The sequence below is a fragment of the Pan troglodytes genome, chromosome 11 (genome assembly GCF_028858775.2).
Source record: "Pan troglodytes isolate AG18354 chromosome 11, NHGRI_mPanTro3-v2.0_pri, whole genome shotgun sequence".
Lineage (NCBI taxonomy): Eukaryota > Metazoa > Chordata > Mammalia > Primates > Hominidae > Pan > Pan troglodytes.
Genome location: NC_072409.2, coordinates 14,789,109 through 14,816,024, shown reverse-complemented (window position 1 = coordinate 14,816,024; position 26,916 = coordinate 14,789,109). Strand labels below are relative to the sequence as shown.

General features: G+C 41.4%; 1 protein-coding gene across 20 annotated transcripts in view; it reads right to left on the bottom strand.

The window, feature by feature from the left end:
• DENND1A (DENN domain containing 1A) overlaps nucleotides 1–26,916 on the bottom strand; it is a 542,971-nt gene that overhangs the window by 251,109 nt on the left and 264,946 nt on the right. For all 20 annotated transcript variants that reach the window (XR_010148858.1, XM_009457264.5, XM_054659070.2 and 17 more), the window contains one exon: nucleotides 20,108–20,218. Coding sequence is in view for 19 of the 20 variants with exons in the window: in XM_009457264.5 (XP_009455539.1) it covers nucleotides 20,108–20,218 (111 nt within the window). In the remaining variant the exon portion in view is untranslated. The remainder of the gene's footprint in view (nucleotides 1–20,107; nucleotides 20,219–26,916) is intronic.

Here is a 26,916-nt window from a genome sequence, read left to right as displayed (position 1 = left end):
AAAGAAAGGGAAAAAAACAACTTTTGGAGATATAGCTATGAAGTGACAAAAGCCAACAACACATATTTCCTTCTGTCTTTTTTTCTTTAATGTTTCTTTGGTTTCAGGGAAGCCTGTTCCCATGAGGACTTTGCTTCTTTTGGAAGCTGTTAACTGGCCTTTGCTGACAGAAGGACATTTACGTGGCGAAAGAGTGACGTGCCAAGGCCCAGTTAAAAGAATCCCAGAGGTTAGTGTAACATGAACAGCTTTAAATTGGATATTCTGCTGATGTTTCACAGTTGTGAGAGCTGTGTGTTAAAGCCAGGGCTGCTACTCCCCACCCCCACCTGCCCTGACTCTTTCCTCCAGGCCCTGTTCTTGAAGCCAGGTCCATGCCATGAACTGGATCTGATTCAGCAGGCACCCAAGAACAGTTCCCAGTGACCCCGTCAAGGCTCGCAGGTTTAACCCATCCCTTCACATTCTATTTCCATAGGTACCCATATAAAGGAGGGTGATATAGATATATATATCTCACATATAAAAATATACATATATAAAACTAATCCCTTCAGGGCTTCTTAGAGATGAAAAGTCCTTGCTGGTGTTGAGTGAGTGGAGAATGAACCAACTCTGACCTGATTCCACCCTGAAGTCAGGCTGGAGGGTTCCACTGGCCCTGGGTCTCAGCTCTTTCTGCTCATCTTTAACTAGCTGCCAGAGCGCTCCTCCTCAAGTGCAGGTTCCGGCCCATCACTTCCTACTCAGAAGTCTTTGGGGACAAGCCTGGCCCGGATGGCTCCACCAGCCCACGGTCTAGCTTTACAGCAGCCATCTGTAGCCACACTCTGTACCATCTTCTCCAAGTCTGTCCTTGGAATACATCACTTAGATAGAGTCATGTACTCCTTTTCCTCCCATCCCTTTCCACCCGTCCCCCAAACTGGCCTGGATTTGTGCCTCTAGCAAACTCCTCCCTCAGGTCTCTGTGTAAGTACTTCCTCTTCAAAGTCTTCCCTGGTTCCCTGTGCATAGGCACCTATTATTATTATAATATTATTATTATTATTATTATTATTGAGACAGGGTCTCACTCTGTCACCCAGGCTGGAGTGCAGTGGCACGATCTCGGCTCACTACAACGTCCGCCTCCCAGGTTCAAGCAATTCTCCTGCCTCAGCCTTCTGAGTAGCTGGGACTACAGGTGTGTGCCACCATGCCCGGCTAATTTTTGTATATTTTGTAGAGACGGGGTTTCGCCATGTTGGCCAGGCTGGTCTCGAACTCCTGACCTCAAGTGACCCACCCATCTCGGCCTCCCAAAGTCTTGGGATTACAGGCGTGAGCCACTGCGCCCAGCCCATAGGCACCCATTATTAACTGGACCATAACTGGCTGCATGTTTGTCTCCTGACTGTAAAGTACAGGAAGATCCTGTCCTCACCTCCATGTTCTCAGTGGCCCAGAACACACAACACACACACGTGCACTAGTTAATGGGATGTGTCCTGAATAAATAAAATATGATTTTTACTTAGAATATACTCACAGTACAAAGACAGTTTAGTAACTTGGCTTTTAACAGAAGTGTATCAACATTCCCATGAGTCTCACAGAGTAAGGTACATGACTCAAAGTCTAAAACAGATTGGGTGCGGTGGCTCACACCTGTGATCCCAGCTCTTTGGGAGGCTGAGGTGGGCGGATCACTTGAGATCAGGAGTTCAAGACCAGCCTGGCCAACATGGCAAAACCCCATCTCTACTAAAAATACAGAAAAATAGCCAGGCATGGTGGCACATGCCTGTAGTCCCAGCTACTCGGGAGGCTGAGGCAGGAGAATTGCTTGAACCCAGGAGGCAGAGGTTGCAGTGGGCTGAGATCACACCACTACACTCCAGCCTAGGCAACAGAGCAAGACTCTGTCCCCCCAAAAAAGAAAGAAAGGAAAAAATGTCTAAAACAAAAACAGCAAGCTTAGACACACAAGCACGGCACTTTTGGAAAACCAAGTCATTCATTCATCCATTCGCTCATTCATTCAATCATATGCCTACTCTCTAACTCCACAACATATAAATAAATAAATAAAAGCACTTCAAAATCTACAAGGTCCCATACAAATGAAGGTAACATCATCACATGAATTAATTTGTGATTTTCTTTGAAAAAGTCATTTAATAGAACGAACCTGGTTAAGACAGAACTTGATTATGTGACTCTTTTTAGGTTAAACTGGTTTGGGTCAAAAGCCTATTTAAACATAAAGTAGCAGAGATCTCATCTTCAGATAATGTTCTTTTCATGTCTTTTTAACCTCAAAAGCAAACCCACCAACCTCAATGCCAAGATTTTAAAATTACTTATCCTTCACAAAAAAAACAAAAAATCAAGCTTTTAAGGTGTTTGCCCATTTCATTAGTGGGTTTTCTAAGGGCCAAATTTCTGCAATCGGGGTAAAACGCATTACTCATTTGATTAAGAAAACAAACAAAACAGGGAATTATTTGGCTCTTTTCCAAAATACTAAATGACATAAACTATGTGCATCATTACTTAAAGACAGTCAGTTGATTACAAGACTTACTATATATCTATACTCAATCAGAAATAATGCACTCTGTTCTATAAAGTATCACTTGCCACTAATTTTTAAAATAACTCTAAACTCTGTTTCTAAAAATAAAAGTCCTAAAGGCCTATGTTCATTCCTTACAGAATACAAACTTTAAAAGTAAAGAAAGTATGTAATTTGGAGTGTAGACAACAAAGGGATATTGTAAATATATAACTGAAGTGCAAGTTGAAGGAAATGATTCTATCAAAATCTCACTCAGTGAGAGAATGGAAAGATAGTATGTGTAAAATTTGCCCAAAGTCATTAGTCACAATGGATATTCATCAGAAGCCAATTATCAATCTCATTTAATGACACCCCAAAAGATTTTGCCCTGAAGCAGCTGAACAGCCTAAGACTCCAGACAAAACTAGACAAATTATACAGCCAACAGCCAGTCTAGCCAGGACACAGACTGTACAGTAAACCACTGGTGGATTTTTGGATGCACTTTAGCAAATTCTGTCCTCAATTAAAGGTGCACAAGGTCATTTATATCTCAGAGCTTTCTCTATGGCTCCATTAGTTTTCTCTGAGGCAAAGGGAGACAAGGAGAAGGCAGTGGGAGTAGGACATGAACGGAGAGTGATCAATGACGGAGTGGGAAAAATCACAAGACACATTTTTTTTTTCAGTCATTTCTCAGAGATAAAGCCCAGATTGTCACAATCTTAGATTCCAATGCCTCCGCTGAATCCTAATAGTAGCTCTGCAACTTGACGTGAAATAAAAATAAGAACGCCCCCTCCAAAGACAAAACCACAATATGTGTAGGTACCATGTTGGGGTTTAGACCCTTGCAAAGTATTGTTTTAAAGGAAAGTATGCGTGTGTGTTGATACACATATACACTCATCACCACATTTCACAGATAAGGAAACAGTTTCAGAGGTGAAATAACTTGCCCAAGGCCACATTGACAGTAAGTGACAGAACTGGGACTCACATCCAGGTCTGTCAGAATATAACGGCCACTGTGTTTCCACAATGCATAATAAACTCAAAAAGTATTCAAGTGTATACCCTGTGCCATCCACAGGGTGGAGGACTCTGAAATAGATGAGGTAACAATACCTGCTGACATTGTTAAATGACACAGATATGCATTTGCCTTGCTGCTAGATGTCCAAATGTCTCGGACAAAATACCAATGACAGAAAATAATCATTTTTAAAACAAACACAGATCTGATCATTTCCTGGGGATTAGTTACATTTAACTAAGGTGTTGTAGTGTCTTTAACCCACAGGAAATTCTAGACAATGAAGTAATTATTATTAGTCAAAGAGAAAGGTTTACATTCCATTTTGAGTACATACATCTGACAGGCTGGCTTGAAAGTGTTGGAAAGTCTTGCTTTTTGTCATGTTCCCTTTCACATACTTGCTCCGAGTCTTCTGCTAACTTTTTGACCTGGGCAAGCCACTTCCTTTCCTAGGTCTCAATTTGTCCTGTATGTAAAACAAGAGACTAGGCTACAAGATTTCTGTGTTCCTTTCCAGCTTTGACAACTCACAATTCTAGAGGAATTGCTATCCTTTGAAGTGAAGAAGGCTCCTCCTCTGCCCCAGTTTACCTTCTTCACCTGTACTAAGCCGAAGCAAATCAGGGTCTGTCTTTAAGCTGGTCTTGCTTTCTCAGCTCTGCAGCTCCAGGGCCCAGCTGGAATTCATGAGCTATGTAGGAACCACCACTTTTAGGTCACCCCATCTCCATCACCTGACCAGGGCACAGCCGTCTTCCTTACTTGGCCCCTGATACTCTGAAGAACTCAGATGTAGATGACCCCAGGTGACCAGGAACATGACGGCTATGGATTTGAGCTGTTCAAGGACCAAGACCACATCGGATTCCTCTTTTTTTTTTTTTTTTTGAGATGGAGTCTCGCTCTGTCACCCAGACTGGAGTGCAGTGGTGGGACCTCAGCTCACTGCAACCTCTGCCTCCCACGTTCAAGTGATTCTCCTGCCTCAGCCTCCTGAATAGCTGGGATTACAGGCACCTGCTACCACACCCAATTAATGTTTGTATTTTTAGCAAAGACAGGGTTTCGCCAAATTGGCCAGGCTGGTCTCGAACTCCTGACCTCAGGTGATCCACCCTCCTCGGCCTCCCAAATATTCCTCTTCTTACCTCCTACTATGTTTGACACAGAGTCGGTGCTGAGTAAATGTTTGGGGAATGGAGAATGCCTCCAGATTCACACCATGAGGAAGAATAGGCAAGATTACCAGACTTTTTTTTTTTTTTTTTTTTTTGAGACAGAGTTTCACTCTTGTTGCCCAGGCTGGAGTGCAATGGCGCAATCTCAGCTCACCACAACCTCTGCCTGCCAGGTTCAACTCTCCTGCCTCAGCCTCCCGAGTCGCTGGGATTACAGGCATGCGCCACCATGCCCAGCTAATTTTGTATTTTTAATAGAGATGGGGTTTCTCCATGTTGGTCAGGCTGGTCTCGAACTCCTGACCTCACGTGATCCGCCCGCCTCCCAAAGTGCCTGGATTATAGGCGTGAGCCACTGCGCCCGGCCCCAGACATTTAACAAATTGCAATTGCCTAATAGATCACAACTAGAGGCTGTACAGTTTTGAAAAAGTATTAAGATTCCAAGCTCTAAAAGCTGGCAGAGGAAGACAATCAGATGGTCACAGTCATTCTTTCCATCCTAGAATTCAGAATGTTAAATAATCAAACCAACACCTGCTTCACAGGGTTAGAGGCATTTGGATTTCCCCTCTGAACATAAACGCAAAGAAATGAATAAAATGATAAATACAGAAAGGATACCAGATTACTGACTTTAAAGGGAGGTCATTCTTAAGTTTGTTCATTTTGACCAGGGATCATCTTATTTAGAGCAGCTGTAGAAAATGCTGTGTGTCTTGGGAAGTTGTTCCCTTTCTCAGTTTGAGAACTTGATTCCTTTATTTAATTATAAACCATCTTCGTAGTATCATGGTGCCATGATTCAAACACTGCTGTGGTTTTTGTTTGTTTTGATTATAATTTATTCTTAAATGACAAATCCTCTCTAAAATCATCAAAACGTTTTAAGCAAAATCTGCAGGGACTCTGTGAAGTTAACCTATTTCAACCCTTCCATGGGTGTGAGAAAAACCTTTAATTATAAAGGGTTCAGCTATGTTCAAATTGTAGTTACTGTATTTAGTGGGGGAAGAATAGGCTTTCAAGAAACTATCAAAGATACTCTAGCAGAAAGGCAACTTAGAACATCTCAGAAATCAAAGAACCTTCAGCTAGTCTAGACAGATGCCGGACATGTGAGTAGAAGGAAAGAGCAAACAGTGTCTTGCTTTTCTTAGCAGCTGAAATGCAGGGCTGCTTTTCAGGGGGTAATGGCAACAATCGTTCTTCCAGTAGTTTCATTTTCAGCTGGGTGGAACTCATCTTACTTTTTCCTTCTCCATTATCTTTTGGGAAAGGGAAGGAATAAACACACACACACACCAAAAAAACCCACCCAACAAGGAGTGAAGGAAAGCGTCTTCCCCCAAAAGCAATATCACCTAGTCAGGAGGAAGCTTACACAGGCAATCAACCGCCTGCTTAATCACTTCTCTCCATTTTTTTTTTTTTAAAGCTATCTACTAGAGTAATTAGAGTAAGTTATTAACCAGGGCAACAAGCTTTCATGCCAAGATTTGACACTTTAAAACATCAAAGCAACTAAAACTGCCAGAGAAAAGCTTTAGCTACCAAAGCAGAAGCAGAAAACGATGGTGTGGTAAACCACACTGTAAATAAGCCCACAGCACCATGAGTGAGGAAAGAGCTTTCTTTCCTCTTTAAGATGAAAAAGAAAAAGGCAAGGTTACATGGGGGACTGATAACAATGTATTCAATACAGGGACAGCCAATGTGCCACCACTCCTCCAAGCCATATCTGTGACAGACATTACTAACTGATCACAGAGTCGGGATGTGGCCCACAATCCTTCCTCACATGCACTTTTTTGTTGTTGTTGTTGTTATACAGAATCTCGTTCTGCCACCCAGGCTGGCGTTGCAGTGGTGCAATCTCGGCTCACTGCAACCTCTGCCTCCTGGATTGAAGTGATTCTCCTGCCTCAGCCTCCCGGAGTAGCTGGGTGAATGCCACCACGCCCAGCTAATTTTTGTGTTTTTAGTAGAGACGGAGTTTCACCATGTTGGCCAGGCTGGTCTCGATCTCCTGACCTCACACTTGAGGTCACCTCAGCCTCCCACAGTGCTGAGATTACAGGTGTGAGCTACCATGCCCAGCCTCACATGCACCTTTGATCAACGGATCAAAGTGGGCACTCAAGAAGACATCGATTTGCCACCTCAAATCTAGTCTAAGTGGATATTTCTATTTCTTTGACAATATAAACCATAATTTATGTTTAGCTAATGGATCTATACTATTGCTTTAATAAAGAATCATACTTTTAAAAAGAAAGCATAACTGAACATGGAATTGTGAGTACCTATCTGTCAGGTACCCACACATGAAGAAACTAAGGAACCTTCAGGTGGTGAGTTACTAAATTTGCATGAGTAGTAAAAAAAAAAAAAAAAAGAAAGAAAGAAAAAAAAAAGAAAAAGAAAAAGAAAAAGGACTGTTCCCTGTAGTTTTCTTTGGCAAATTTAACCTTAGAAAGTGACTGTAGGCCGCAGGTGGTAGCTCATGCCTGTAATCCCAGCACTTTGGGAGGCCAAGGCGGGTGGATCACTTCAGGTCAGGAGTTCGAGACCAGCCTGGCCAACAGAGTGAAACCTTTTCTCTACCAAAAAATACAAAAATTAGCTGGGTGTGGTGACAGGCGCCTGTAGTCCCAGCTACTTGGGAGGCTGAGGCACGAGTATCAGTTGAACCCGAGAGGCAGATGTTGCAGTGAGCAAAGATAACCCCACTATACTCCAGCCTGGGCAACAGAATGAGCCTCCGTATCCCCCCCAACCCCCACCAAAAAAAAAAAAAAAAAAACAAACCTCAGAAGAAAGATTCAAGCTATAAAACAGCCACACTCATGCCTGTAATCCCCAGCACTTTGGGAGGCTGAGGCGGGCGGATCACCTGAGGTTGGGAGTTCAAGACTAGCCTGACCAACATGGAAAAACCCCGTCTCTACTAAAAATACAAAATTAGCCAGGCGTGGTGGCACATGCCTGTAATCTCGGCTACTAGGGAGGCTGAGGCAGAAGAATCACTTGAACCCGGGAGGTAGAGGTTGTGGTGAGCCAAGATCTCGCCACTGCACTCCAGCCTGGGCAACAAGAACGAAACTCCATCTCGAAAAACAAAAACAAAAACAAAAAACAGCCACCACCATGACCACTGAATTCACATTACTATCTGCCAATCACTGAGAACAGTGCTTCACATATATTTAACTCACTTAATTTTCACAACAGCCCTATAAGGTAGGTAGCATTATTGTCCCCATTTTATAGATGAGGAAACTGAGGCTCCTGGGTGTTGAGGAACCTGTATAAGGTCACAGCTATTGGCAGAACTAGGATATGAACCTAGGGAAGTTGAGCTCTGGATTCTGTGCTCTTAGCCCCCATGAAACTGCTTCTGTGCTCTGATCTATATTAATCCCACAATTACTGAGTATCCACTATGTGCACACGCCATGCCCTCAAGCAATTTAAAATAGAGAGAGAAAGATCAAAATGCAAACAATCAACTTCCACACAAAAGCATTATGAAAGAGATGCTATAATAGAGGTTCAAGTGTGTTAGCATATAAAGAAAGAATCATTAATTCTGCCTGGGGCAAGAATCAGGCCTGCTTCACAGAGACAGAGACATCAGAGCCCTGAAGGTTGAAGACAGAGAAGCTGCTAGTCCTCCTCCCAGCTACAGGCCAGTCAGGGGGTAAGGGTGGGTCAAGAGAACACAGCAGCTTCTTAGGCCACTCAAGCTCTGTGAGGACTTGAATGAGAAATGACCATTTATTCAATGACTAAATGACTAGGGAGAAGTGGTCCGTACGCAAAACCTCATGGGAGTTGCCGTGACTATTCTGTTTTGCTTGGATTCACTCCCTATCTGCTATTACGGCGATCCTAATATTCAGAAGTCTCCTAGGATCTTTATCGCTCTCCTTGTTTCTGAGAGTCAAATCGGGGTTTATGGCCTGCAAGGATGAGATTCAGCCTCAGGTAACATTTACAGAGTGAATAGTGCGCCCAGAGCTGGGCTCTGTGCTTTCATATCTGGATGGTCACTGGATCTTTTTAACCACCTTGAGGTAGGTGTGAATACTATCCCCATTTTCACAGAAAAGGACAGAGGGACTCCAAGAGGTCAAGTAACTTGCCCAAGGCCATATGGCTAGAAAGTGGCACATGGTGGATTAAGAACAAGGCGGAGGCAGAAGTGGAACAAAGCCATCCTGACTTGCAGTCTGATACTCTCTCCTCCACTCCTGCTGTCTTTTTTCTTGGGAAAAGATACCTCCAGCAGGGCTGTCTGACACATCCAGCTGGTAGACTCTGAAGCTATCAAGGTAGCAGAAAAGAACAAATGTGAACGTGCTCCGTGTCTGCACTTACCCATGATTTCATGGTCTAACCTCATATCACACTACCTTGGTTCACCAAAGTGACCACACTTTCAGTCTGCAGAAACAACACAGGAAATTATGAGTCCTTGCTCCCAGTGTCATAAGCACCTAGTAGGCGCTCAAAATTTCTTTTATGACAGCCATGTCTGCCAAAGTGGGTGCCATTTAGGGCTTTTTAAGTAGATTAAGATGCCAATGACTTAAATATTATCCTTTAAAATTCTGATTCATAAGAGTCATATGAGAAGCTATCAGTCCTGCAATCTAAGGAAGACACAGTTTATTTCATGACTTGACCACATTACTAAAATAATAAAATTTTCTGCCATGGCAGAAATCGGATGAATTTAATGAAATGGCAAAAAAAAAAAAAAAAAAAAAGAACATCACCTGTTTACACACATGCACCCCAAATTACACCGGTGGACTGCACTGGTATTCCGTAAAATTACTGAGAGCCTGAGCAGATTATACTCAGCTATGGCCCTTTTCTAGGCTAGCCAAGGCCCCAATCAAAGCTCTCCCAAAGAGAATATGGAAACAAAGAGCTTTTTAAGTGCCAGTCGGTACGCATAAACATCTTCTAAATGAACTTGATCAGTCTCTATTATGTCGTCTCAACATGAAAATGAGTCTAACGATGCAAAATAACAGCCACCAAAGAATAAATATTGTTTTTGTCTTAGAGAACTGTCTATTCACTGGTTCCAAATCAGGCTGTGTATCAATCATCCGGGGAACCTCAAAAAATACACATTCCATGGTTCCATACTAGACTTTGTGAACCAGAATGTCTGGAGATGGTGCCCAAGAACCTGCATTTTAACAAGTTTTCTGGGTGGTTCTAACATAATGCTAATCCATGGATCAGAACTGGGGAATCACTGACAATCTGAATCCTGTGCCTCATCCAAAGTGCTTGATGTTTGTTGAAGCAATGGGAGAAGAGGCAGGAGAGGAAGGTAAGAGCTAGCAGAGAGACCATGGCTGGTTGAAGTCACATCAAAGTGTCACAAATTAACCTGTTGATACTCTGTATTACAGAGTCTCTATGGTATCTCAAGGTTCTTCATTCCAATTAGAGTTTAACATGAATAAGAGAAAACCAATTCACACATAATTAAATGAAGAATATAGTTCAACAAGCAATTAATTATCTATACATTTTAAAGCCAGAGAATGCCCGTATAAGTAAAACCCACCAATCTTCTCTCCTACTTTCTGTCCATGGAAGTTCCTTTATTTTTTAACAGTTTTAAATATTCTCTGGACCACAATAAAATTGTATATAACGGAGATTAGAGAGGCTGTGTTGCTTGGAAGTTTGGCTGCAAAGCCTCTATTCCATGCCACTTCATTATAATTTCTTAAGGATTTCCCTCTTCACCAAAAGGATTAGTTTTCTTCTCACTTCTTTGAATACTCTTCTCAGGTTGTTAGTGTGAACTAGGTTACTCTCTCTCCTTTTTAACATATAAAAGATAAACACAATGTTCGATTTATTTTATTTTTTAAATAGAACACTAAATTTAGTCTTAAAATTCTCTGTTTGGTAAGTTTCCAGTTACAAGGTCTTGGCTTCCCTTGAGCACAGTTTGAAACAAAATAATGCAGTTTGTTCCTACGGCTGGAACATGCAGAGTGGAGTGTGCAGGCAAAGAGGCCTTGGCTCTGCTCCAGGATTTCAAACCTCCTTCAACTGCCACTCTCATCTCTGCTTCAAGGGCGGCAGATAAGCAAACAGGATTAGTGTTTTCTAGTCCAGAAGAGCTAGGAAAGCTTTGCACACATCATTCAGGTGCTCAGCTCATCACACAGGCTGGCATCAACATGACAAGGTGGCGTTCGTCAGGAAAGTAGCAAAAACGAAGCCAAATCTGAAAAGCTGCCCAGTCCACAAACTGGCCCTTTCTTAGGGCTCAAGACCAGATGGTACTCAGACAATGGATGCTGTCGGTGGGAGTGGTGGAACAGGACTGGGGCAAGGCTGGAAAAGTCTCCATGTTCCACTCGAATACTGAAACATCTCCTAAGGACCAGACTGTGTGCTGGTGGGGAGATGGAAGTATCCCCCACCACTCCTCAGGCCACAGGGTACCCGGTCCTGCCCAGCTCCCACATGCCTGGGGACTAATTTTTGTTGACGCAGTTAGGAAGAAACTGACAGAGAGAGGGTGCCAGTTTATTTTTTTTGTCTTCCTTCAATGAGATACCATCAGAAAAGTAATAATGGTTTTCGGTTATGGGTGTAGAGGCTAATTAGGTCGTGGTCTTGCCACCATACAATATTTCCTTCTGAAAAGCATCCACTGGGTAAAACAAATAGATGTTTCTCAGGAAAGTAAATATGCCTTTGTCATTATTTAACTGGATATTCTTAGTTGTCCAAATTTCTTTCAGTATCCCTAAATTAGAAAGGGGGTGATTAGGACCAAGATACACTGCTCGAAGGAACTGCAACATATGAACCCTGGAAGGTTCTTTATTCTTTATTATATAGGACAAAGATACATAGCTGCAATATATGAACCCTGAAACCACAGTGAGTTACAGAAGATACGCCCCACGGCTCCACCAAGGCCGCACTCATGGTAGGAGTAGGGTGCAGGAGCTGCTGGGAGACAGCCAAGTCTAAGAAGGCATAGGCAGACGGAATGGAATCTGAAGTGTTTAAGGAAATGGAGCTGTGGCTAACAGACTGGGTGTGTCAATGGGAATTCACAGATCTGCCTCCTGTTTCTTGGTGCCTAGAGTAGTGTCAGGCGCACAGACAGGGCTTGCCGAATCTGAAGTAAAAAGCTTAGGTTTGCGTTCAAAGGTGACGACGACCAGGCAGAGGTTCTTTATATTATTTTAGATCCATGGCCAACAGGGTCATGCTAAGAATATTTCTCTAAGTACAAGTGTCACAGGGAATTCATGACAATGGAGAGTTACCAAGAAGGTAGTATGAGGCAGCAAGGATGCTGGCCTGGTTTTAATTCCATCTCTGCTGCTCATCTTAGACAAGGCACATCAACTTTTGGGGGTGCTAACATTCCCATCTGCAAAGGGAGAAGAAAACCCACAAGCTCTTAGGGTTGCTGCAAGAACGAATGAAAAAAATGATCACATACATGATTAGCATAGTGCCTGTCACATAGGAAGTGGATGGCTCAAAAGGTTAACTTAAAAGAACTTTAAAAGGGTGGGGGAGAACGGGGGGGGGGGGGCTCCCATATAAAGTACTGAGGATGAATCTACTTAAGGATATTCTTACACATTTATTCTGTGAATGCTCTTTGGTGGTCTTGGAGCTTTACAAGCTACAAAAAAAAAAAAAAAAAAAAAACCTCTAAGTACTATACAATCAGGTCTTATTTTTCACCCAAACCAATAGCACCTAGCTCCACTAGTTACCTTATCCACCAGATTTGGCTCAGGGTATCTTTTTGGCTCTTTACAAGAATTTTCAAATTCCTTTAGTGGGGTGGCTATTCCTAACAACATGCCTCTGGCTCCTGTGACAGTTCCCGCACAAGGGACTGGAAAATGGTGTAAGTAATGGCACCCAATAGACATAACCTGGTTCCCAGGCATGCACTTCGAAGGGGCTACGATTAGTTTGTGTGTAATCCCTGGATGTTTCTCCCTTTCCAGAAGCCAAAGCCTCCTTCCCCTGACACTGCATCATAATGACCTATATTCATGGCCACCTCTCCTATTGACTAGGACATGACCTTGGGCAAGTTATTCCGCCTTTCCAAATGGACTGGCTGTTCTGTAAAATGGGAATAATATCTATCTTCTAGGAATGCTGATGGAATCGTATTATCTCTATTAAGATCTTTGACCTACTTGCTCTCCATGGAGTTCCAAAAAGCACTATGAATTAAACTCAGATATGAAAATATGGAAGAAAAATGGGGCCTTTGTGCTACAGGGAATCACACTGAAGTATTTACATTAGAGAACAAGATTTAGTTAAGCCTTCCCTATTTATCATTTATAAAGGAAAACAATCAATATACATTAACTGAGCAAAGAGAACAAAAACTTACATTTTTCTTATACAGAATATCACAATGTTATTGACCGAGAAACCCTGAAATGCATATTACCTGCCTCTGAACTAAATATTGTTGAGTTTGTCTCTATTGACACAGCCATTTTTATAGAAGACAGCACTCGAGTGCTCGACAGCTTTTATCTTTCACGTGCTTGGTGGCTCTGAGGAGCATTAAGCCTCCATCTTATCAAACACAATTGAGAAAAATGTGGTTTGTCAAGTATTGCAGGCCACATCAGGATCTGTCAAGAGAGGTTCCTCAAAAAATCTCAGGCTGAGATGGCCTTTGCATATCCCCCTCCGCACCAGCCCCCATCTAAAAGATAATAAAAAGCCACTCTTAAGGAAATAAAAGGCAACAATTGGGAAACTTTCAAATTCTGAATTTGAAGAGGCCCAAAGGTGTGAATACAACAGAAGTCTGCTCAGCTACGTCATCCCCAAACTCCGCAGAACCTCTCAGGATGCTGCCAACTGCACGTGACATACAAGGAGAACCCCACCTCCCCCAGAGAGGCTTCTACCAGCAATCCATGAAACTTTGAACCCAGTTAAGAATCAACTCTTTGTTAAGAAAAGCCTTTTAAAAGTCAAAGTAATACATATTCATAGATTTCAAAACAAAAGAGAAAGTAGTCAAGGCTTATCATGAAAAGGAACAGTCCACTTCACCATTCTTCTTACACCCTTCACTCGAAGTAATCACATTCGACACAGGATTTATCTCCTTATTTCTAAATCACGAATTCTTGGTTTCACATTTTCCACATTAAGACTTGGATTCTGCCTTCCCTTTGCAAATGAACTGTTATCCTCTCAGAGGCCAGTCACCCCGCTTATCCGGTTGTCTTCATTCCACAAATATTTATCGTGGTGTTACCACAGGCACTGGGGGCACAGCAGTGAACGAAACGGGCAACAAACCCTGTCTTCATGACGTTTACATTCCTACAGGGTAGGCCCTTAATAAACTGGACAATAAAATTTGATTTCCCATTACAGAATTTATTAATTTATTATAAACGTCTGCAAAAGCTACGTACCAGGCTGTGTTCTGAGAGCTATGCAAGTATTAACTCATTTTAATTTTACTTCAAAGGAGGTCACTGGTGACTGGAAAAAGACACTAAAACAAGTCCACCTGTTTTAGTGGACAGGTGGGGACTGAATCCTAATGGAAGACTGAGGAGAGAATGAGACAAGAGGAATTAGTAAATAGGTAACTCTCTTGAGGAATTCTGTTCTGAAAGGGAGACTAGAAATGGGATAAAGGGGATATGGGTCAAGAAAGTTTTGTTTTGAAGTCTGGGAGCTTCTATAGCATGTTGGCATGCTCATAAGAATGTGCCAGGAGAGAAGAGAAAATAATAATAGATGCAGGAGAGAAGAGCTTGCTTACTGCTGGAGTAATTTCCTTCAAGGAAACCACAGTGTCGCCTTCCCTGTTGGCATTCTGAGGCCATCTACCTAAAACTGCAATCCCTGCCACTCTCCACTCCCCATCTGCTCTCTTCGGCTTTATTTTACTCCTTAGTACTTTCCATTTCCTACTGTACGAGATATTTAACTCCTCTGACTTATCGAGGGCCTATGATACTAGAATGCAAGCTTCATGAGGACAGGGATTGTTGCCTGTTTTGTTCACTGCCGTAATCCCCAGGGCCTATGGCAATGTCACGATAAATATTTGCAGAATGAAGTAAGTTGGACAAGCAGAGTGACTGGCCTCAGAGAGGACAGATGGTTCATCCACAAAGGGAAGGCAGAGTCCAGGAGTACAGGCCCAGGAAGCTGAGCAAAGTGGTGTGGGATCTTGGCACTCTCTCCTGAGGGCTTCCATTAGATGGGTATAGAATTCTAGGTTAGAAATCATTTTCCCTTAGAAGGTCAAGACACTGCTTCACTGTCTTCTGGTTTCCAGAACTGCCACTGCCAAATCTCAGGCAATGTTGATTCTTAATCTTTGTATAAGAACTGCTTTGTCTCTATCCCTGATATTCTAAAATCTCACGATGAAGGAGCTCTGTACCTTCTTTTTAGGCCTCTAAAAAATTTTGAAATATATTAAGTATGTATGTCATATAAACAACTTTCAAAGAAAAAAAAATGTAAGAACCCCAAACCTACCACCTTGGCTCAGGGGTCAGCAAACTACAGTGAAAAGGCTAAGCCTGGCCTGCTGCCTGTATTTGGCAATAAAGCTTTGTTGGCACACAATCATACACTTAGTTTACCTCTGTTCGATTACAAGGTTGGAGCCCAGCAGTGGCAACAAGGACCACATGACCTGCAAAGGCGTATTTATTATTTGACCCTTTATAGCAAAATGTGTTAGTTCCTCACCTGGCTTAAGACAGAAAGCAAAACTTTTGATGTCCCTTATATGACTCTTCCCAAACCAGTCTTTTCTCTCCCTGTGAGGAAACCATTACCTAAATTTTGTGTTAATTATTTCTTTTTACCTTTGTAGTTTGTGTGAATCCCTAAACAAGATACCATTTAGTTTTTCTAGCTTGAACTTTATATTAATGAAATCATACTGAACAGTATATCCTTGTGCAACCCAGTTCCTCACTCAGCTTCTACATTAGAGACATAATCATATTGATAGTGCAGTTCATTTTCATTGATCCGATCGATATTCCACTGTGTGACTACACCACAGCCTATCAGTTCTCTGTTGGTAGTCATGAGAACTATTTCCAGGATTTAAATAAAACCTAAAAAAAAGCCACTGTGAACATTTTTATACATGTATCCTACCATACATGACCAAGGGGTGTGTGTATACACACAAAATTCCACCTAGGAGTAGAATTGCTGAGTGATGGGCATACGTAAATAGTTTTGTAGCACATACCCTTCAAATAGTAGTAAATGACATTCTCTAATACATGTCCAATATAACACCTGGCTTTGTCAGCCATGAAATTTTTTGTAAACCTAGTGTTTCACTGCTGGTTTTGTTTTTTTTTTAGAGACAAGGTCTCACTCTGTTGTCCATGCTGGAGTGAAGTGGTATGATCATAGCTTACTGCAAAGCCATGATCCTGGGCTCAAGTGATCTTCCCGCCTCAGCATCCCAAGGAGCTAGGAGTACAGGCGCGTTCTACCACGCTCATTTTTTAATTTTCTTTGTAGAGACAGGGCTCTCACTGTGTTGCCCAGGCTGTTCTTGAACTCCTGGCCTTAAGCAATCCTCCCACTTTGGCCTCCCAAATGTTGGGATTATAGGTGTAAGTCATTGTGCCCAGCCATAATCACTGTAGTTTTAACGTGCTTTTTGATTATTACTAATGTGGTTGAGTATCTTTCCATACAGATGTTGGCCATTTGTATTTCTTCTGTGAAATGCTAATTCATGCCTTTTGCCAATTTTTCCATCGACAGGCTTGTCTTCTTTTTAATTGTCATAGTTCTGTACTTATTTCCGATACTAATTTTCTGTCAGTTTTTTTATATGGCAAATCTCAGCTTGTGACTTTTCAGTCAGAGAAAAGTATCTTTTAATGAATAAAATTTCATGATTTTAATATTTTCTTTTATACAATGTATATTTTGGACCACCTTTAAATAAGCCTTTCTCTACTCCAAAGATCATCAAGTATTATTCTATTTTGTCTTCTAAATGTTTTTAAATTTTGCCTTTCACATTTAAGTTCTTGATCCATTTGGAATTTATTTTTGTGTGTGTACGATAGAAACGGTCTTCCTTTTTTTTTCCTATGTGGACAGCCAATTATTGAAAAGTCCATTGATTCCCCAGAGATGCTACAATGCCACCTTTTATAAAATAAAGAGCCCATATACATGTGATCTGTTTTTGGGCTCTCTATTCTGTTCCATCAGCCCATATGTGTATCCTCATCCCACTACTAGCATCGTAATTACTACAGCTTTATAGAAAGTTTTGATATCTGGTAAAGCAAGCTTCCGCAACCCATTCTTTTTTGTCAAGTATGTTGTGGCTCTTTCTCTGGCTTTTCCATATTAATTTTAGAATTAGCTTGTCAGGTACTACGTAAAACCCTATGGGGGTTTTGAATATAATTGTATACAATCTATACATCATTTTGAAATGAAATAACATCTTCAAGATATCAAATCTTCTTATTCATAAACATGGTAGTGCTTTCCATCCCTCTATTGAGGACCATAAAAGTTTTCCCATTTAATATGTCAATATGTAAGTTATATTAATAGATTTTCTAGTATCATCAATCATTTGCTTCCTAATTGAGGATTTTTACCCCTACCTTAATGAGTGACACTGGCTGCTAATTTTTCTTTCTTGTGCAGTCTTTGTGTTGAATGTCAAGGTTATACAAGTGTCGCAGGAAAAGTTGGGTTTCATTTCCTCTTGTTCTAGACTCTTAAGGAGTTTGTCTAAGATTGAAATAATCTTTTCCTTGAGATGTTTGATAAAACACACTTGTGAAACCCCCTGGGATGAGTGTTTTATCTGGAAAAATATGTAAAGATATTGATTCAATTTCTGTAAGTTAAATAACCTATTTAATTTTTCTATTTCTTCTGGAGTCAACTTTGCTAAGCTATTTTCTTCTATTTTGCCTTAGTTTTCAAATGCTGGCATAAAGTTGCTAACAGTGTTTTCTTACTATTTTAAAAATTCCTGCTGCATCTGTTCTTTGTGTTTGTAGATTTATTCCTTTATTTCATTTTAGTTTTGGGAGGAAGCAGAAATAATTTTGTGTGTTTAATCCACCACATTTATGAGAGCAAAATCACACAGAAGGTTCATTCTTCCTTATCTATAAGATGGAAGTAATTACAGAACCCACTAAGGCTGTCGTAGTAAGGATTAAATGAGTTCATACATGAAAAGTGCTTAGGACAGTGCATGGCACACAGTAAGGGATCAAAAACATCATGATTAAATGATAAGGAATTCATTTCCACTGAGACGATGTCATGTTTTTGTTGACTGAAATTTAATAATCTAAAGCAACAGTAACTGGTTATGGACTAGACTCTTTCAAAGAGGTGATGGTAGATGTGGTTGACAATATTCTCATTCTGAAACTCAGTCTGGGTGTTCGTGCCCTGAAATTACGAACTGCACGTATGGTGTAAAATAAAATGTAAAACAAAGCAAGAGGTCTACTATAGGCTATTCTTAACACATACTAGGCAATTAAAAAAAAACTGAGTTCTTGATGAGCAATCAATAACCAAAGAAATAATAAAATAATGAAGGTATAATAAAAACTGTAAGGAAAACTCTAGTAGTCTCAGAGAGTTTTCATTATTAGGTGCCTTTTATTCATAAGTAAACACATAACTTGATTTTATCCATAGGCCCTTCATTAGGGAACTCTCCACTTATAAAAATATTTTTCTACTCTCTCTAACAGAGGGATGCCTATTAGGCATTCTACTCCCAGTCAATTTCTGTATATAAGTTTTGTCTACAAACAAAAACAACAACAAACTCAGCAAACAGATATTGAATTATTTAGGGGAAAGTAAAGTGACGCCTGTGATTTACTTTGAAATGCATAAAAAATAAGATGGATCACCTGTAATCCCAGCATTTTGGGAGGCTGAGGTGGGTGGATCACTTGAGGTCAAGAGTTCGAGACCAGCCTGGTCAACATGGCAAAACCCCATCTCTACTAAAAATAAAAAAATTAGCTGGGTGTGGTAGTGTGTGCCTGTAACCCCAACTACTTGGGTGACTGAGGCAAGAGAATTACTTGTACCTGGGAGGTGGAGGTTGCAGTGAGCCGAGATAGCGCCACTGAACTCCAGCCTGGGTGACAGAGTAAGACTCTGTCTCCAAAAAAAAAAAAAAAAAAAAAAGATGGATTAATGGATGCTATGGATGATAAATAGTTGAATAAATACATGATAAAGCAACTGATACAATGTCACTAGTAGAATTTTGATGGAAGTATATCAGCATTCACTGTAAAATTATTTCAGCTTTCTATAATGGCTTAAGAATTTTCATAAAAAATATTGGGGAAAATGTGAACTCTTATACTTAGCAAGTGAAAAACTAAAATAAAAGGAATATAAAAATATTTATATTATACACACAGCAAAAGTTATATAGAAAGTTCATTATAATTAATAAAAAATCAAGACACCTATAAAATAAATGTGAAAGGATATTAACAAAATACAAATAAAAAAAAAAACCCATGGAAAATATTCAGTTACCTCTAACCAAAGAGGTAATTTTAAAATTAAAGCAAGCCTGAAATACCATAGCACATCTACTTTCTTAGCAAAATTAAAACACCTGAGCACACGCACGTACACACGTGCACACATGCACGCACACACACTCTCTCTCTTTCCTGGCAAAGCTGCGGTGAAAATGGTGCACTCATCTACAGCTGGCAGCCTTCACTGTAAACAAGCACCGCCTGTTTGCAAAGCAATTTGGCAGTCCCTAAGTCATAGTGCTTATCAAGCCCTTTGACCTAGTGTCCCACTCCTTAGAATATAACTGTAACAGTCAAAAGAAGCCAAAAGATGTTCATTGCAGTATTATCTACTAAAAGGATTAAATCATAATGAACAACCTAAATGGCCATCAAGAGAAGGATTTAGTAAATAATGACACACCCGTATCATGAAATATGGTGTAGACATTAAAAAATGACAATTGAAGCTCATGTAGAAACCTGCAAAATGTTCATAACACACAATCAAATGGAAAGCTATTTATAATTGACTGTGCAACTACAGGAATAAATGAAATGTGCATTGGCACTGTAAAAAAAAAAAAAAGAACAATTAATGAAAATGACATGCTGCCATATAAAGGGACTGTAGCTGACTCCTTTTTCTAAAATTTTCTTTCATCTTGCTGATGTATCTTTCAATTAAAATTAGATCATTAAAAAGCCAGTCTTAAGACTGTCTACTCACAGTGCTGAGTTTGCTGCAAATGATGAGTATCCGGCGTTCGTACAGCATACTGGCGTACAGATGCAACATGTTGTTAACATCCACAGCCACAAAATATTCTGTCAGATTTCTCTAGGAGAAAGAAGAAGGCACGGTTTGTGGCTGATTTCCTTTGTTCTTATTATAACTGTATCTAATAAGAGCATAAGAAACATAAAATAATCAGAAAGTATACTCTGTTCTTTCCCTGTCCTTTTCTTTCTACCTGGGAGGCCAAATCCCCCACATGTGTAAAATCATGAAGGGTAAAGTTGGAAGACACCTTACAGAGGAAGGAGCCTGAGCAATTACATCTTTGTGTGGTGATTACAACATGAGGTCGCATCCAGCACTTAGGTCAGTTCCTAAAGGTGAGCAGAACAGGAATTCTACATATCTTACAAATGAGGAAACCAAGACTCAAAGAGATTCTCCAAGATGGAACAGTCTAATAAGCAATGAAGACAGGACTGCTGCTCAAATCTTTGGGCCCCAGATCCTAGAACCTTCCCGATGTGCTGTGCCATACGCCTAAGCAAAAGAAAGTACCCAGGGACCAAAATGCTTCTGGCACTGAGCCCGTTTCTGTGCAGGAGATGCCACCCACGAAGGCCAGGCGAGCTCCTCTCCCGTCATCACTGCTGGTATCCCCTCCTTCACAGTTTACATTTGCTAAAACGGCTCAGCTGGAATTAAGGCAATTTCGAACATTTACAATTTCCAGGTATTTCACTCAAAAGGGGAAAAAAAATTGAAGACAAACAGCAGCAAGTTGTGACAAAGCAGTGTTTTAACTAGCTTTTTTCCACCCCTGTAGCCTGGGCTTCAGTCTTTTAATTAGTACTATAGATTGCTACTCTTCAGATTTCAGAAAAAAAATGGAATGTGTTTCATTTATACAACGCTTTCTATACCCACCTGACTTTAATAATACACATGAATATGCTAATTTCTTCAATGTTACAGGTTTTCAATGCCATACAATATAATCCTCTGAAAATGAAAGGGGTTTGGGAGGGAAGGAATGCTATTGCCAGGCGTTGCAGTTTATAATGATTAAAGATCTATAACCCATAAATTGAAGTAAACCAGGTGGATTTTACATGCAAAATAGCACAAAGTGCTTTTCAACAATATTATGGGCTGGGAGTAAAAATGGGCACTTATCTTATAATTTATTATTGTTTGACTGAAGTACCAAGTTAACCATCAACCTTTACAAATACAGAGCAAGTGAATTAACAGCTCTATATACTAACTACCTATCAAGTGCCAGCCACTGTACCAGACACTGTGGATGTGTAATTGTGCAGTCTTCACAAAAATCCAGTGAGGCGTTATTCTTTCCAATATAAAGTCTGGGAGAGGTCAGCAACTGGCGAAGTCAGATCTGACTCCATGGCCTATACGCTTTCCCGTACACCACACTGTCCCTCTTATGCACATCTATTGTTTGAAAGATTCACATCTATTATTAAACATGTCACTTAATCTTCAAACTGTTCCTTGAACTAAGTATTATTATCCCTCTACGAAGATGAGAAAACAGTGGCACAGAGAAGTTGTGTAATTTGACAGAGGTCACGCAGTAAGTGGATGTGACATGATTCAGTCCTGAGTGGGTCTGTCTCTAAATCCGTGCTCTTTTTATTCCACACAAAATTGTAGGTAAAACTCATATTTGGAAAAAGAAATGAAACAAGATCAAGTATGCCTAAAGAAAGGAAAATGCTTCTGTTAAAAATTACTGTTACCCCATTCACGGAGTGATCTGTATGTGGCAGGCAACAGGTGCTTTTCCTGTGTTCTTTCCAATCTTCCCAACAAGCTTGAGACAGGCATTATCATCTCCATTATATAGATGAGAGAAAAAAAAAAAAACAAAAAAAACTGGAGGCTCAGGAAGTCTCAGTAGACTTCTAAAGGTCACCCAGCTAGAAAGGGGAGAGCCATGTTTCAAAACTAGATCTCCTCAATCCAAAACTCATACCCTAACCACCACACCAACTTGCCTCTTAACAAACTCAGTGAAAAACAAAACAGCAAACACCAAAGGCAGTCGGAAGGAGTCAACCAGTGTATCTTGGTTCCTCCACTGGACGGAGGAACACAGAGCTAATGATGTAAGGGTGGGGTTTGCTCTGAAGACGGTGACATGGCACAGCTCTCCTCACAAACAAAAATACGAGGCCCTTCACTGAGCATTTCAGTAAAAAGCTTAACTGCTGATGAATTACATGAATTTTTCTTTTAGGAGAGGATGGAAGTAAAAAGAAAATAGAAATGAGGAGCTTAAAGAAGGCCAGAAAGCCCATTAGCACTTTTGACAGATCCAAAGATAACTCTGAAGCCACCAAAACGTGGCCTCAAGAGTCTGCCAAGAAGCTTCACGCTGGGGAGAAATATGTTACACAGCTTGCCGTCCAAATAGGGAGACACAGCGTCAGAGACAAATCCTGCGCCTTATTTTGGTGGGAGAAAAAAAAAAAATCACAAGGATACTTTTGTGGATGGGAAGGGAACATTTCTGAAATAAAAACACCATTTGATTGAGGCATGTCCCCCATCTCCAATCAGATTCTGAGGGACTCAGGTGCTTGTTCCAAAAACTCTACACAGGTATGTTAAAAATACGTAACATTTAGCCAAATTCTCTCTAAACTGTCATGTACTTTTTTTGGTATTTCTCATCCCATCTGTGCTGATTACCAAGATATTTGTGTCTAAACAGAAGCTGTCTTTCTTATCTGCTTCCTCCCCTGCCTCTTTCCTTCTGGGATGCCACCCGCCTGAGCGGGTGGGAGTGGGTGGGAGTGCCAACAGCCCTGGGAACCTCGCTCAGCCGTGGGAGCACCTGTGGGGCAGAGCGGGGCCCCAGGAGCAGCTGCAGGGAGCACTCGCAGTTCCCATCAAGCCTCAGTTCAGAAGCACGCCCCATGGAGTCAGGAATCTCCCTCCCCCAGCCACACCAATCCTTACTCTCTCAGGCCTGCCATGTCCTGAGAGACAATTGAGTGAAATACCTGGAAATTGTAATTACTTCTGCTGTGTCCTCTGCCTCGAATGCCCCACTCTTCCTTGAGGACACCCGCTTACTTTTCAAGGCCCAGCTCCATTGTCACCTCCTCCCGGGAGACTTCCTCAATTCATTTGTCAAGTTCTCCTGTATGCTTCCATTGTCCCCATCTTACAGTAACTCAGTTTTAAGTATGTTTTTGCCACGAGACGGGGTCCTGTTAGGTGAAGCTGCTTCTCCCATCATCCAGCAGTTTGATGACAGCAAGCTCGGTGCACGGAGGAAGCAATGGCTGAGGGTGCTGGTCCCTCACTCAGGCGAGAACAGTGCAGTGAGGAATGCACCAGCCCAGAAGATGGACCAGGTGGGACATTAGGAAGAACGTAGCATGTGACTCCAGAAAACCTGGCTCTGAGCCGGATGAAGCAATTGATTACTCAGTAATGGTGAAGAACCCGCAGAAAAAGAACTGCCACTGGAAGCTACACAAAGACCGGTAAGTAACTGGGGATGGCGGAGGGAGGGAGGGGTGACTTTTCATGGTAGCTGTGGCTACATGTATTAAAAATGTAAATAAATTAGTGGTTTATCAGGTAACTGGGGTGAGGGCTGTACACAGAAGCATGTGTTCATTTCACAGCCAGGCCAAGCATATTTCTCCGATGGGTAAGATCAGAGGATAGAAGGGAGGGCTTCCGCGGCAGGCTGTCCTCAGTCAAGACTACAGCCAGAACACATTATGAGCCTCTGCTGATAAAAGACACAAGATAAGCCACTCTCCCAGCACTTTGCTTCTCCTGTGGACTAAATCCTCATCCTCTCATTTCTATCTCCTATAATCAGGCAATCGACACACACTTATTTAACTCCTACTATGTGCCTAGCACCCTCCTGGGAGCTAGGCCTGCAGAGATAAACTAACTGTGATCTCCATCTTCCTGCTTACTCTGGGGTGGGAGGGACATTAGACTCAGAAATCCAGTATGCAACATACTGTGGTTGAGGCTACACTCCAGGCATGGCTGAGAAGCCTCACTCCCCTTGACGGATATGCAGGGGAAGGCTGGAGAAAGTGTGACAGAGAAGACACTTGGTCTGGGCCTCCAAACAGGGGTTCACTCAGTGGACGAGGGAAGAAGCATATTCTAGGCAGAGGCAAAGACAGGGTGGGGAGAGGAGCGCACATGCAGGGAAGAGAGTGAGAGGCAGGGCGGGGAGGGAGAGCAGGGGGCAGGGGAGCTAGGGACAGGGCAGTGCTGAAGGATCCTGACATGACCCTATTTGTGTTTCAGAAAAATCTTCCTAGAGACTCTGTGGAGGACAGATAAGAGGGCAAACAGGAGGCAGGACAGTCAACTAACAGGCTGCTGCCATATTCTGGGAAAGAAATGATTAAAATATACATTAAAAAACCAATTCAGACAAAAGCTTTGGGTGTAGATGTCAGGGATATCCATAAAGTAGAATCACAGGACTTGACGATGAATTAGACTTGGGGAGGGAAGGAGAAAAAAATCTCAAGTGACCCCTGGACTACTAGATTACTATGCATCATACTAGTCTACTTGCCCAAATAGGTTTTTAAAGGGAGAGTCCATTCTTTTAATAAAGGATAAATCCTCCTTCTAAAGCGCCATAATTCCTGTCAAACATGGTGTCCCTGGCCACCTCTTCCTAGGCTTAGTGTCCTGGGCTGTAACGCCACCATGGCTGAGCCTAAGTAACCACTTTCTTCATTCTCTGCCAATTACTTCTCTGTGTGACTCACCTACTTGGAAAGGAAAACCTTGCTTCAAGGACTAGTTCCCAGTTTCTGTGCTCAAAAGGTCTCGGTTTTCTTAGTGCCAGTAAGTTTTTAGGCTTGAGGATATTCCTTTCCTACTCATGGAGTTTAAACATTATTTCAGTTACACATACATTTATGTCCCCATGAGCATGTGCCTCTCCACCTAGCATCTCTTCTGGCCACACTCTCTAGGGCTGGGTAGCACAGCTACAAAGCTATCCCCCACCCAGGCTGGAAAGGGCTCAAATCTGAGGAAGGTCTCTGGACAGAGCAGCCTGCAAGGTGCACTTCAGAAGAAGCCTGCAACGCACAAGCTCCTTAGACTCTTGGCTCCCACTTCTCATCTCTGCAAAGAAACGTTGGTAAGCGTCAGGTCAAGTGCGAACCCCCTGTGGCTCTAAATCCAGACAAAGAGAAAGGGAATGGCACCTGGCAAAACCCCCATCCTCCCAGGAGAAGCCTTATAATGGCTGCTCCCTTCTAGCTGTCCCTGCTGGCTCCTGCACCAATCCAGGTGGCTGGGGACTTGAGGCTCACTGTGATCCATGCCTGAGGTTACGAAGCAGGTGGGGGTGGTGGCGATGGGGGGAGTTGGAGTCGGGTGGGGATGGGAGGGGATATAGTGGGGCTTAGAGAGAAAGCGTCTTAGGTTCAATACCTTAGGGAAATGAGATAATCCTCAAACCAAAGAACTGACTCTAAGCTGGGTACTCCTTGGAGCCTTCGAAACAGATGCTAGTCTGCCCCACTGTCTGTCATTTTATTAGTCTTTGTGACTTTCCACTTCATACATGGTACACATGATAAAGATCTACTGTCTTGTGTCTGAAGGCAGCTTCCAAGGCAAGAGGCTTGGTTTTGTCAGTGGGTCTTGTTTACTGAAATAACTCCTATTCAAATTATTTTACCATAATAAAAATTTTTAAAACCCTCAACTGATTTTTTTTTTTTTTTAAGAATTTAGGTAACCTTAGTTGGGAGGGATTCTTTAAAGGGAATTATAAATTTGGATTCTAAAACAATCTGCTTAAAAAAGAATCCCAGAAATTCACATAAGCAATCAAATCAGAGAAGAGTATTCTAAAAAGGAAAGCAGAGTTTACTCAGAGGTCAACTTTCATCCCTCCATGTGAATAGAAAAACCATTAGAATAAACAATTACCTGACAACTCTTAAGAGCAACAATGGAATTCTCTATAATCGCAGTTCTTGATAATAGGTCTTCCACTACCACTTCAACTTTGTTTATGTTTGAAAGTCATCATGAGTTCATAAATCTTTTCTATATCATGGCGCATCTTTTGACAAAGTGGAGTCTGGGCAATGTTATATGTAACTGTCCATTCTAACTGCTTTCCTCGCATCATTAACCACTTGGTATGACACCAACGAGATAATTAAGACAGGTTTGTTTAATATTCCAAATGAAGGTCTATATGATTATCCATTAATCAAAAGTAAACTTCAAAACCTGGACACTAAAAAAAAATCCTTTATACAGCTGGTTTACAATGTAATTATTACTACATAACTGTTCATGATCTGTGACTTTTTTTTAAATGCAGGTCAACTGTTTAAAATTTATAAAGATTTATGCTCATTTAATTATTGCCTGCATAAAATTCACTCCTACATGTGTTATCTTGATAGACAGAGAAAACCCTGATGAGCAATTACAGAGTGATAGTTTTTCAGTGAAAAGAAAGAAAATATTTTTACAAAGAAATTGTAGAAATAATGAGAATTAACTTCAATGGGGATCTGAAAGGGAAAAGAATTAATTTTTTACGTTTGCTTTTCATTAATGTCTTGCAGACAAATTGGCCCAAAGGCCAACTGAAAGGAATTGTTCTTTTTTCTTCTCCTGGGGGTGGCTACATGTTCATTCATTCATTCAGTCATTCGTTCAGTCAATAAATACATATTGGGCATCTATTCTGTTCTGGGTACAGTGCTACAGTGAAAAAAAATACTGATCCCTGTCCTTAG